The sequence below is a fragment of the Rhea americana genome, unplaced genomic scaffold (assembly GCF_003343005.1).
Source record: "Rhea americana isolate MKP2758 unplaced genomic scaffold, rheAme1 scaffold_260, whole genome shotgun sequence".
Classification (NCBI taxonomy): domain Eukaryota; kingdom Metazoa; phylum Chordata; class Aves; order Rheiformes; family Rheidae; genus Rhea; species Rhea americana.
This window is the reverse complement of record NW_028186380.1, coordinates 292,372-306,798: the sequence shown is the minus strand read 5'-3', so window position 1 is coordinate 306,798 and position 14,427 is coordinate 292,372. Positions and strand designations below refer to the sequence as shown.

Below are 14,427 nucleotides of genomic sequence, written 5' to 3'. Positions count from 1 at the left end.
AAAAAAAAAAAAGAAAGAAAGAAAAGAAAAGAAAAAGAAAAACACTAAAATCTGTCTCCAAAGGGTATTTAAATCTAAAATATGCATATATTGATCTGATAACCTGTATTCATATATTTACTGTTACTCACATGATCTCTTAACTCRGAAGATCTATCATGTATGACTTTCCTCTACTAAAAAAGTTCAATTCTTCACCAGTATCATGTGTCATTTCTCTTTATTAGAATTCCTTCATAAGGAAATCAGGCTTATTCATCTGTTTCTGCCAAATTCAGTCATAGAATCCTTTTAAAACATTTGGTTATACTGCTATCCTCCATTATTTTGATTCCAGGATTATATACAACATAGTTCACTAATTCTGTATTTCAGGTCTTTCAAATGTTTGAGGCAGCTGCCATATGAACCCAGACTTTGGGTTACCCACCCTTCGCTGCCCCACCCCTAAAAAAAATCTTTTCCAAACACTTTACATAAAAAATCCATGGATATAGCACCTGTTCCAGACATAATTATGTAGTGCCTTATCCATAATAACAGTCCTTCAGTCTAGATCATGAAAGTTTTCTATATTCTAGTGAAAAAAATAAGACTAATGAACAAATTAGGCGGTGTTTTCTCACATTAGCTAAGCTTGGGAGAAGTGGAAAAAAAAAGTCTGAAAAGCTAGGTAGAGCTACTGTTGCAGCCATCTCTAGTTTGACAAGACTTATTCTGGTATTGAAAATCTAGATCTCATTTTCATCACTTGTGTCATCATGTTCACCTGATGAAAGGACTGTTGGCAGTGTGCCATGTGCCTTAATTATATGGTTGTCAACTTCATTCTTGAACTCCCCGTAGTTTATTTCCAAATAGGTACTTTCATATAAAGTATAGTGGCAGGTGACATTTCATTGTAAAAGAAAAACATTCCAGTATAACACTATAGTTTGAAAAGTAGCAAAGATTTGTCTTAAACATCTCTCTAGTCTGATGACATTAAGAAATGACAAGCCACTTTTCCACCTTGTCATACAGGCAAGATGATTTCAGAAATAAGATAATTCTTGGTTTTGCATCTTAAAGGAGGAGAATTCATGCAAATGTTCATATACCGTTTAGAGTAAGGGCTCTTTTATGAGACGATATGATATGGGCCAGGAGCTCCTGTGAGGTATTAGTTTCCTGGGAATACCTTCTTGCATCTTTTGGTGGAGTCAGGTAAGTTTATATAGTCTTTATCGACCTTTCTTTTTTTTTTTTCTTTTTTCTTTTTTTTCCTTTTTTTTTAAGAGACAAAATATCCGGGACAAAGATCCCTAAAGCGTACATTCAAAAAGTGTTACTTTGTCATTCTGTTTTATTTCACAGTTGCRAATACTTTACCAACATGTCCACGAAATGCAACTATTTGCAGCAGTCCATGCTGAGAAATTATGCTTTTTCTTAAAATTACACATTTACAGTTGATAAAAAATAATATTCTAAAAGCATTATTGTAACTCAGAGGACAGACTCCCAGCCTCAATAATAGCTACACTGATAACAATAGCATTGTTAGTAAAAGAAGAATATATTCCTAAATGTCATTAGTGGTATTTTATACAAAAAAGGCCAGCAATGACTGTAAATGTGCGCTATGAGAAATGTTAGCATGTAGCTGCCAGAAAATCTCAATGAAGGATGTCATTGTTGAATTATGAAATCATTGTGTTTGATATTGCTATATACATACACTCCAGATCTGATGCAGATCACATTCAAGAAAGATTCCAAGTGCCCTCAAAGCTCCTTCTTAACCCTCTGCCAGGCACAGTTCATAGTTAATTGTTAAATAAATCTATAGAATATACCTAGCTCTAGAAGAGTTTCTATATTGGTTGTCTTCTCTCATTGTGATAAAAGCCTATTCAATGTAGAGAAAAGAATACTGTCTTCTGTTTTTCTCTAGACCATATATTGACACCATTCCACATACCAATTTCAAAGTAAATGAGCAAAAAGGGCCATTACAAATTCTTCCTTTCACACTCAACTGTTCTGTGCTTGTTTTCTTAATATCTCTTTCCCTATATCATCTTTTGTTGTTCAAAATACTTGAAGACTGGCTTTTCACAGAAACTTGCACTTGGACACATGAAAACATGGGAACAATTCTCCTACCTTTAGCAAATAAGCTTGGCAGTCACTGACATAATCATACTCCAATCCATCAAATGTATAATAATGTCGATCTCCATAAATAGTGCACACAGCAGGACAGGGATAACTAGTGCAACTGAATACCCCTCTCCGACAAACACTGTAAGGAGAGATAACAGTCAGTAACTTCTCAGAGCAGAGACATTTGCTTTTGTATTTTCAAGAAAAAAAAATCTTGTGCTTGTTATTCAAGTCACATAGAAATTCATGAAGGGAAGAATTTTCTCAGACCTTGAAAAAGAGCTACTCTGTGGATTGCTTCTGAAATTACAGGTGATGTAGCAAGAGAAAAGTTCTGAGCATTTAGCCATGAGCACACACGCACATAAGAATGTATAAGAAATAAACAAATATCTTAAAAATTTTATGGCATATTGCAAATATTTCCATCTTGTATTCAGTATACCTAAGACACTGTGCCACAACACACACATTCATAAAACATCGTTAYTATATTTTTAAGATATTTCGATAAATTTTCTGCGATGCAAGCTGCACATAATCAATGCAAGAGATCTCCAGCTGCTACCATTAGGATTTCAATGAATCCGATAAGTACAAAGTGAGCTTAAGAAATGCTCATGCTTTGAGAGATTATTTTTCTTGTCAGTTACCTTCAGTGACTTGCACTAAGTACTGAGAGCCTCTATTTTGTGTATGTGAGTGTATAAACTCAATTAATTTGGCAGTGATGTTTTCAGCTGACTAAAAACTGCCAGGTGAAACTGTTTTTTTTTTGTTTGTTTGTTTGTTTTGATAACTAATATATATTTAACTAGAGATAGATTTTTGAGATAACAAAATATAATGGATGAAAATATGTTTTATGTCAATATGAATCAGGTAAGGTTCCTCAGGAAAGACACTGGCTACTATCTCATTTTCCACCTATATTCCCTTATTATTTCTATCTTTCTCTTATGGCCTGTTTTACTGTTTTGACATAAGGCAGGTTCTCCACTGCCTCTGCTCATGTCGACTGGTAACTCACACTGAAAACGGTCCAGTCCCCAAAGGAGCAGACTATTTAGTGCAACCATACATTTAATTTCCTTTTTTTCTCTCTGGTTCTCTTTCATTATATTCCATCCTCTGAAATATCAACTGTCTTTTGTTTCAGAGATTAACTAATGCACATCTAATCAAACAGTTGTTCTTAATTGGTTTTTAATTTGGAAAACTTCTGCTTCTTCTTCAGACCTGAAGAACCAACTGCTCACCCAAAACTCTACTCTAGACCAAGTCTATCAGTGCATCTAATAAAAGATATTTCCTGTGACTGTCTACAAACAATCATATATATTTTTGATATTCACTGTACTGAATACATTTTCTGTATCAATTTTCCCTTGTTGCAGAATTTCAATGATTTGGAAATAAGTAAAATGCATGTCACTCACCAGGTATAACAAGGTGTAGCTATCACTTCTCCTGACAGAAATTCYCGGTCTTTCCAGGTACACGGACAACTGTCAGGAATATAACATTTCCCTCTATGCTCTGCCATCCTTCAAAACAAAAGAATTATTTTTAAGATGAAAACTAATTCACAAGTAGATTAACACAGTTTATCAAGTGGTGCATTGTCTAAAACAAGGCAAGGACAATTGGTCTTCCATTCAGGCAGCAAGGCCAATTGTTTCAGCAGCAAAAGTTACCCAGAACAAATGATCTCCTCCTTGCATAGCTGGAGACCTAGAAAGGCTCACAACTGCAGCTCCTTCTATCGTGAGGTGGAGAAGTTTGTGTGAGGCTCAGCTCCTGCACGGAGGCACAGAACCTGAGATGCTCCCCGTGCCCTCTGCAACAAAAAGGGCAGTATGCAGGCCTGCTGATTCTCACCTAAATRTAAGTGCATCCATGCATGAGGGATGTTGCTATAGGGTTGGTCCTCCTTCCCTGCTGCTCCATCCTCCTCCTGTCCCACGAAAGCAACTGGAGCGATRTGCCCACTCCTTTACTCAGAGCAGCAATCATCCTATTCTGAGCATAGGATAGCAACCAGGATTATGGCAGCTGTCGTGGGGTAGCAGGACAGAAGAAATACAATTGACTAAGATTGGTGGTGGAGGCTACCTGTCTGCACTGGGGAAGCAGAAATGGCTAATGCGGTTAGGTAAATCTGATGTAATTTAATGCAAAAAGCTGCAAGTCCAGTTAGAGCATTAATAAGGGACTTGGAGGTTTGGCTAACCACTTTTTGCTGTCTCTTCATTTCCAGTGGTTTAGCAAGGTTTGCTTTACAAAAGCGTTACAGACACTCCCAGTATTTCTTTGTGGAGGAACAACTACTGCCSTTGTCATTCTAACTGTTGACAAGGCAGAGAGATTTGTTCCAAGAACTGACTTGAGATTGCTTAATTTGCAGGTAAAAATCAACACACACAGTAAAGTTTTCTTCACCTCACAATTACTGTTTCATTAAAGATCAAATTGTTTTAAGTAAAAGAGTCAAGTTAAATGCTCAGAAAAATAGAGATAGGAAAGCACTAGAACAGACGTCTTGGGAAGGTCCTGTAGAGAATCCATCAATGGAAGTTAGTCTTGTATCTGCCAGGAGTCACRTAAGTATTCCTGATGCTGATGAAGAGCAGAAGAATAACCTTAGACGGTCTCATGAGGTCCCTTCCCATCCTACTCTTTGTACTTCTGTGATTCAACTACCCTACTGCATCTCCACCTCAGTGCTAGGATGTCTTTCACTGTATCTTCGGATGATGAAATTGCTTTAGTTGTTATTACCTCGTGAAGTTTTAAGAAATTCTATTCAATTTCTATAAAATACCAGAGACTCAGTGTTTCTTATTCCTCATCATCTCTTTAAGTACAGAATACTCTTGCTTTAAGAGAACCGTCTTTGGACACTAGAGTCCATCTAGTCAGGGGTTTCCAAAGGAGAGGCCTTCAATACCATACACAGGCAGTTTTACTTTGTGAGCACCATTAATACCTAGGATGCTGGAAAATGGCAGCAGTACCTGGGAAAATTCCAGATTCTACCACTTTATATTTTATTATTCAGAAAAGCACCACGTAATACATTCAGTTTTAAATGGTACAATCTTACTCAGAAGTAGTATGAGGCTAGCTATTTTTTAAACCTATATTTTAATTATTTTAAATTTTCAAATGAATTTTCATGATATCATGATATCCTCATGGGGATATATCAGTAAACAATTATCAATTTTTACATAATGCTTTGCACAGATTCACACATTTTTGTGTTAAAAATAATTGTTTGCTTCTATTCTACCTACCAGTGGTCTTGGAAGCTAATTCCTTCGGTGAGGCAGAGTGTAAAGGACTACAGAACATCAGGCAAGAGCAGCTAGTAAAATCTGGAATAGTTATGCCTGAAACCTATCCTTTACCAGCACTTAGTCATGTATGTATATTACATGTAGGTATATGGAAGAGGAATTCTAACAGTCTTATTAGATTCTGATCTATATGTAACAAATATACTGCCAGGGACCACTGACTAACATATACAAAGAAACAAAGTCAAGTGTTGATTAAAAATTGGGTAGCACTCCACCTGAGATGGAATTGCAGCAGGTTACATATCTCATTTGACTCTTCACATTTGAAAATGACTGTACATATGATCAGGGAAAAACACAGATAGACATAATGGTGGTAGATTCTGATAGAAACTGCACAACAAATACTTTTAGCGTTCTACTTTTAGCTTTCTGCTTTTGTACTTTGATTTGACCCCTGCAGAGCTTGGCATACTGTTTCTGGAAACCAAATCCAAACACGTGAGTTGAGAAAATCAAAGCTTTGGCTGAATTCAGAAGGGTAGATAGAATAAAGGAGAGGAGGGCAGGATACAGCTCGCACTCCCTCCTTCCCTGCTCCACATCAGGAATCAGCATCATCTAAGACAGACAGTTATTTGGGCAGCAAGCAGGAATATAGGTGTATTGTGCTATGATTTTATGTCTTGTGTCTTCTACACTCAAGTAAACTACACTATGTAAGCAGTGGGAATCATCCACTGTCCTAGGAGTCCCAAGTAACATACTCTATCAGACTGATTTAGCATGCTAGATATTTCATGGGATATTGGAACAGTGGCCTCAGAATGGAGACCTGTGGGACTTCAAATCAGAAGGATTACAGCATGGAGCCTCACAACAGCCAAAAGGAGCTGGCTTTTGTCAGAGACAAAAGAAAGAGCTGACCTTTTAACTACAACCATATTATACCTCTTGAAAAAACAACAGTACAATAGTTTCAAAACTGGAGATGTGATATAACTGGAATTCAAAAAAAAAAAAACAATATGCAGAGTCACACTGACTCTATATATAGTGAAAACTATATATATGTACTTGGTGTTATAGAGTATTCTAACAAAGGCTTACCCTAGAGGGCAAATACAGCCACTTGCACAAGGTGGTGAGGGGACACAGGAGAAGTTCATGGCAAGGTTTGCACAGGAGACTCCACAGTTTGCACCAGCTGCTGGCAATCCAGGCACAGGAGATCTGCAGTCATAGTAGATTTTTCCTTCAGGGCATATGTGAACTTGAAATGTGAAATGTAGGTTAAATGAGATCAACACTGAAAGTTTTCTGTTATTTCTTTTTCGTCCATCTATTTATTTTTAATGCACAGTTAGCATATATTACARTATACATAAGAACAATAAAAAATAACAGCCTATAGCTTCATTTGTATTACATGAGTGATATAATTAACATACAATAATAATACGTGTTTTAAAGTATAGCAAACAAAAATACTTTTCTAAGCATCCTGGGTCTGATCCACAGCCCATTCTTAAAGATCAAATCATTATGCCTCAGGTAGAAAGGATTTTTAGATGTGCCATGATAATCAGTGCACTGAAATCCATTCTAAATCCATTAAAAAATTACTTTCTAGAATCAGGGTCCTGAGTCTGCCTAAAGAGGGATACTGAGCCTAATTTCAGGCATTCTCATTAGAATATATTGACCTATATCCCACTTGGAATCTTTAAAAGAATTTTTCCTAAGAATTTTTTCTGTGCAACCGTAATATGAGACAAGATAACCTACCTGTATTTTCTGTAGTGGCTTCAATACATTTCAYTGTTCCATTCAAACACTGGCTGGCAAAAGGAAAAGCAAACTCATTTTTATTCCAGGAGAAAAATTTTGTTGGCCTTTCTAAATGTTGACCTGTAGGGGCCTAGACTCAAAGATACTTAGGCGCTTTTTCAATTGCTTAGCTCTCACTGAAATAAAAAAAAAAAAAAGAGAGAGAGAGCGAGCAGAGTACTTTAACCTCTATGGTCAGGTAGGCTCAAGTGGTTCAGGATACTGACAATGTAATGCAAAACCTTTTCCCCCTCAGTGAATATGGAAGGATACTATATGCAAATTACACTTACAGAGAAGTTGGGATACACGGCTGGACTCTTTTGTTGATAAAATACAGAGTCACAAAAACACAGTGGAGAGTAAATCTTGTCCTCATTTTTTTCCTCTTCCTTAAAATATATATATATATACACACAAATATATAGAGTTCAGTGTACACACAGTAGACTGTATATATACACAAATATATATGCAGAGGCATAGCAATGCCAGAAAAATGAAGAATCTACTCTCACCTCTTCAAGTACATGCTTACAAAGCTTCAGTTATAACAACCATAATATATGAGACCTTAGCAAGAACCAACTTTGACACTCAGATCCCAGACACATTTTTAAATTAGTCAGTTAAGAGTGTTCTTTGTAAAATTAACAAGTTTGACCAGAAGACTGGGGAGGTTTCCCCACTTGTTTCAGTAAGGTCAGGATTCCATCACAAATAAATGATACAAAATGGCACAAATACAGCTCTCCACAAGGCCTTGTTTGAAAGGCTGTCCGAAATAGAATCACACTGTTTATTCTTCTGAAATCAGCCTCACATTGCTATCATAATGCTCGTGAGTCTAAGAACAGGACTGCAGCCTCTGTGTATGCATTCTGAGATGCTGTTTAGTCCCTTACTTACAAAATATTGCATGTGTCATCATACAAAGATGTCCTCAGCAGTATTAAATTCCTGGATATGTTTTATGAAGGTTTTGTTAAAATAAGAATGTATATAATCCAATTTGTAGTCTATCTCTTTTTAAGTGTGTCACAAAAGAAAAATCTTGATACAATAAACCTTCATTCTATACGAAAATATTTCAGTAGCATTCAAGCAGGGAAACATGAAAGTTAAAACTCTTTTTGTATTCAAACCTACCAGGAACCTGTTGACGTGAGGAGGATTTCTCCAGGCTGGAGGGCTTTGCCCTTGTAATGACAACGACACGCAGATCTGTTAAAAGAATACTTACGTATGTGGTTACAAAAGCAAAATGAAATGAAATTTAAGGTCAACTCATTCATCAAACAATTATAACAGGCTTCATAATTCACTAAATCAATCTTTTTATTTATAATACACATCTAATTAAAGGCAAAAATTAAAGGATGAAACTGGCTGCACTGAAGGCAATGGCAAAACTCCCACTATCCTTAACAAAGCTAGGATTTTCCTTGTATCTCCATATTACTTACTTGCTGTTTCTGTGCATTATAGTCTTATAGAAAAGTTTTTTTCCCAATTATGGGAGTAGTACTGCAACATGCAACTCCTGTCCAAAGTAGTGTCAAAACTGTGGGAAAGAGGAATTCTTACAGCAAAGTCCACTTATTCTGTGGGAAAGAGGAACTGTCACAGCAGAGAACTYTGACTTTCCTAACAACCAGATGGTACAGAACTATCACAATTTTCTAGACATAATACAGTAATATGGGAATACCAGGTTTCTTCACACATTAATAGTTTGAAACAGGCTTCATCCCTGCAGTATGAACCTTACTGACTTTTCCAAAATATTTGTCATAATGTACAGCAGTAATTCTGAATAATCTTGAAATTTATATAAATATTCATTCGAGTTTTTAATTTAGTACCTAAATTTAGTAACTACCCATGGTGGTATGCTGTAAAATGTAGGTACACAGTGTAAAAAAACTATTTCACTTCATTTACCTTTTCCTACCCTTTTAACTGCATGTTTTTGCATTGCAAGATAGAGAAAACAAACACTCCCAGTCACTGTCTCCATACTGTCTGTGACTTTGTGTGTTACTATTACATTCCTTCTCACTTTTTCCTAAGTCTCTAGAGCAGTCTTTTCATATAAAAATGGTTTCCCATGAATTAAAAAAATTTCATCACTCTTCTCTAAAGCAGTGACTCAAGTGCTGTAAATGGCTCTAACACAAAATATTAGATGAAGCCACACTATTGATCAGTATAAAAACATTTGAAATACGCACATACTGTTTTTTATTCTATTTCTTAGGCAGTCTATATCTTGAGGGAAAGAGCTTTGAAAAGCTCTTTGAAAAGTTTGCTAGAAAGAGGCAAATATACCTACACGTATATCCTGTTTTAGTATGACTTACATTGATAAACAAAAGTTGACCGACTCTTCAAAATATTTCCCATCAGGACAATTGCATCCCTCAGCACAGTCATCACCACAGGTGTTTGCCGCAGAAAGTGAAGCACAGGAGTGTTTACAAAGGGAAGAGCACTGATGATAAAGCATACCATTTTGACACATCACAGCTGGGGGAGCGAGAGAGAAGGGAGAACAACATACTCTTAAAAAGTGAAAGATAAAAAACAAGCCAAGTATACCTTAAGAATGCAAAACAGCAGAACAAAATAACGCACTCTTGCTGCTCTGGGTTCAGTTAAAATCCATTAGAAAAGTATGTTGTTTACTGATTTCTTAAGCTGGAAGTGTTTAGACTAAGTATGGCTTATGTTAGAAATTTCCTTGGAAAAGCAATGAGTGTCTAAAACATATTTTGTATGCATATGTGTGTGTGTATGTTTACATGCACACCTGTGTGTACACACGCATTATGTGCATAGATATCTATTTATCTAGTAACTCAGGCTTCCAAGAGAGAAAGAATAGTTCAGTGGGATAGGGTATTACTCCTGATTTAAAGATGCCTTGTTTTAAATCCCCGCTCTGCCACAGATATGCTATAACTTATTTGGCAAACCACGTACATGATTTTTTTTACTGATACTTGAAAGGTCTCTCTCAGCATTCTTCTTGCAAAATAGAAAATAATACTCAGATAAGAAGCAATACTTTAAATAACTGGGACTGAGAGGAGTAATCATTCGCATTTTATGTTCTTTATCAGTTTGATAATATTGAAAGGTCAAGGATCTTCTTAAGAATATTTGGCCCAGGAAGTTCTCCATTCTTGAATAACAACAACACCAACAACAAAAACTCTACATATGATTACTGTATTCAGGATACCACAGTATCTGTGGTATCTGTACAGAGCTTCCTGTACACATAGAATTATATCCCAGAACCTCTTGGTTCTGCTGCTCTTGCTGTCTTTCCTCTCTGCTTCTAAATTCTGGCTTAGCTTTAGCAACAAGAATACTATACACATCATCAGCGCCAGCCCTGAACGAACTGGTAATATCATATTATTATTATGCATTATGCATATTATTATTAATATTATCATGCATTGCAGCAGGATATATCCTGCCCACACTGACTATATCCATGCTGTCTACCTTAGTCTAATGTAGACTTCAATATGACTTAGAAGTTCAAGTTTAGAAATTTAAGTTCTCCTTGTAGTCAATGGAAAGGGACCAATAATCCCTGTGAGGTAACACAGAGCCCTTGAGTTAGATGCCTAACATAATTGATATTAGGATTCTCTCCTGAGTATTTCATGAGCCCATGGTACAATTCTAGTTTCCAGCATAAACTATCAATTTGCTATGTATTTGGGTGAATGATTATTTCTAGATTTTTTTCACATTTCTAAAAGAATCATCTTTATGCAGATGTTACTCACCACAGTAGGAAATATGAGATCTGAAATCAACAGCAATTCCATGCTTGCCACAGACATAAGCATAGTGTGCAAGAGCGTTACACAAACAGCTGCTTCCACATTTGCATGCATCAAAACGGCACAGCTGGTAATATAACCCTGGACTGATGTAGGCATGGCAGGGAGCAAAAAGTTCTTGATTGATGATATCACAGTGAGATGCATACCCAACTGGGAGAAGGTGACATTGTTTCAGCAGGATTCATATTAATATAACAATTAATCAAATGAATAGCAAGGAATATTAAAACCAAAGGCACTCAGCCAATTTCTATACAAAGTCTTTTTGCAATGTTCTACAATTTAAAACTGATATTGTGAGTAATTCCCGCAGCAACAAATTCCACTTAAGATAAAAATAGCTATATAAAATAGTTGCATCTTTCTGTAGTAACACAGGAAACACATATATGGCAAAATAACTTATTTCAAGAGAGTTAGCTAAAAGAGTCCTCCAAAGTTTGGGATTTATTTATTTATTTCCCCCCCACACACACACACTGATGTTTTATTTAGCTTGAAAACAGCAATGGCCATATACTTCTTGGCATGTGGCTTTGTAAGTATTACAAACTGGAGTTAAGGGATACACAAGTCCTAAACCTGCCATATACCTCCTGCCACTAACAAACCCTTCTCCTATCAACACAGCACAATACCACCACCTTTTCCAAATAAGTAGAGAGTATTTCATGAATGCCCTAGTCCAGAGCATGTTTAAGCCAACTCTGCTGCTAAAATAGAGTCCCTACCCACCCCTCCTCCTTCCTGCTCATACCCGCTCACACAGTGACTCAAGGATTTCTGGAATTTCTCAGTAAACCAGATTCAAGAACTCATCCTGATCTGAYCAAAGCATAACCTGACAAAATAAGTAAATAAACAAACAGGAATTTTCTTTCCGCTTACATCAGATTCAGATCATCAGAGATCTGAAAAAAATGCTTGTGCTGGCGGTACTGGTGATATCATGGGGCAGGACCCAAGGATTGCTTTTTCCCATGACAGTTAGAAAGTCAAAAGAAAATTCAGATTAGAAGGGACTTCAGAAGGTCATCTTTTCAAATTCCTGCTCTAAGTCATTTACATCTATGGCAAACTCTACCTTCAATGAGAAAACACAGAACTGAAAATAAGACACGAAGTATCTTGGCCGACATCATACTGTAATCCAGCTACAGTTATGAGGCAGGAGAAGTCCACTAAGAAGAGAGCTGGTAGAGGTGACTGCTTTAGAAAATTAGTCAATCTTGAAGGCATAAAAAGTCTAATAAAACCCTAGATTCTTAATGGTTAACAGCCTTGGCTCAGCCCCACGGGCTTTAAACAGGGCCAAATCTCACATTCTTAGTCAGTCCTTAAGTCTGAAACATTAAAAAAGACTAAAATAAATTCTGTTAAAATTTCACAACCATTTTCAATTAATTCAGATGAAGGGGAGAAAATAACAGCAACATTGAAGGAAAGACACAGTGACAGGGAAAGTTCAACCTGAAACATAAGCACTTTTACTGGCTGAAACAAATCTTTGGATCTCAGATTGTTTGTATAGGTTTGTGTGAGAGACAGCATAGACGGAAGACAAGGAAACTCTTAAAAACAACTTATACAATTACGGAGAAGCCAGAAGCAGGACATTTGATCTAAACACTAGCTACGCAAGACAGTCTCCTGTTGCTTCACTGTCAATCAACAAGTACATACTGAGTTTTTCCTCTTATTTGGAACAATTTACAGAACAACAGACTGTGTTTTGCCTAATACTTTGCATATGTATTAGACAGCAGAATTTAGGGCTAGTGGCCAGCACATCCAACATTAAAAAGTCAACAAACTTGATTTACCAAGGACTTATTTCAGTTTACATACTTAATGTATGGAAAGAAGGGTTGTTAAAAAAAAGAAAAAGAAAAGTTGTGTCTAAAATAGAAGTGACATAATTATTTTTCCTTAATGAACAGTAATTAACATTTAAGCTTATTCACACAGAAAACAAAAATCTGCCATGATAATAAGATAAATCTAACTCCAATAATCCATGTGAAAACATACCATTTTGCTGATTAACATTACAGGGATCAACCACAGGAATGTTGATGGGCACAGAACAAGCTGAGGAAACCTTCCATGCATTGGCATGAAGTTGYGGCGTCCCTTCTATCATCCCTGCTGGAGAACTGAAAAGGAAGAGATTGACATTGCATGCATCCCATCTGACCTTACAGATTATGCAGGTTAGGATACAAGTACATCAGAAAGCCTCAGATGCATAGTCACTTTGAATTTTCAACATGCCTGAAGAATTTACATCCATGATGTATAAAAGAAGAGAGGAAATACTAAGCTTTTTACTCCCTGATATTTTACTCATGAAGAAATATCTTTACACTCAAAATCTGCCCTACTTAACAGAGGTACATTGAAATCAACTGGAGAAAGCATTAATGAGAGCAGAATTTGGCCATTACAGTATAGACATCCAGTGAAATGTCAAAAATGTGACCTGTTAATTTTTGTCTTCTAGACAGGGGTTGTTYGCATTTTGTTGCTCTTTCTCATTGAATATTTGAAAAACAGTTACTATTACTAAACAAAAATCTATGATATAATGGCTTGAGGAACTTCTGAGGAACTGAACCCAAAGAATAAGGAAAGTGAGCTCATACAATTAAATTATTACTGTGCTTCAGAATTACTTTTTTTTCCCCTTAAAACTTGATGGGAAAATACCCAAGTACTAGCAAGTGTTAATCTGGTGAGAATGCTATTAGCATCATCATCCACTCTTTTTATTAGTGCTCAGGTATTTGCTCCAATGGTAACAGAGTAACATGGAAGAGAAAGGATGCATTCAAGCAATATCACAGTCCAATAACTTTTCTAAATAATATGCTAATTTTCTTATTAAGAAGTAAAAATGACTTAGATCACTAAATTTATGAGTTTCAGATTTTAAAATGACTAATATTGTAATTAAGTGGGTTTTTTAATTGGCTAATTTAATAAAGTGTGAGCACATTAATGAAATGAATTGACCACCTGATTATATTTATCAAAATACTTCATTTGTTGTTAAACACAAAATAAATGTACAGTATGTTACATACAGAAAATCATCTCTTAAATTTCCATTATAAGTTCCACAGAGTCCCACTGTTCTTCTCTTCCAGCTGACATCAACTTGAATGTAGAGCCTCTCTCCATCTTTAGCAAAAAGTATCTTCAAACCAAAACTGGTTTTCAGTTGGACAAACAAAGAAGATATATTCTGAATTTCAACAGCCCCTAAAGCACAG

The 14,427-nt window shown here is 36.1% G+C and overlaps 1 protein-coding gene across 1 annotated transcript in view; it reads right to left on the bottom strand.

Moving 5' to 3' along the window:
* OTOGL (otogelin like) overlaps positions 1-14,427 on the bottom strand; it is an 86,552-nt gene that overhangs the window by 55,004 nt on the left and 17,121 nt on the right. The window contains exons 14-22 of the mRNA XM_085307636.1: positions 14,239-14,416; positions 13,184-13,308; positions 11,093-11,302; positions 9,647-9,812; positions 8,433-8,507; positions 7,242-7,294; positions 6,564-6,726; positions 3,588-3,695; positions 2,149-2,287 (exon numbers count right to left, since the gene is read on the bottom strand). Coding sequence (XP_085163762.1) covers positions 2,149-2,287; positions 3,588-3,695; positions 6,564-6,726; positions 7,242-7,294; positions 8,433-8,507; positions 9,647-9,812; positions 11,093-11,302; positions 13,184-13,308; positions 14,239-14,416 — 1,217 coding nt within the window. The remainder of the gene's footprint in view (positions 1-2,148; positions 2,288-3,587; positions 3,696-6,563; positions 6,727-7,241; positions 7,295-8,432; positions 8,508-9,646; positions 9,813-11,092; positions 11,303-13,183; positions 13,309-14,238; positions 14,417-14,427) is intronic.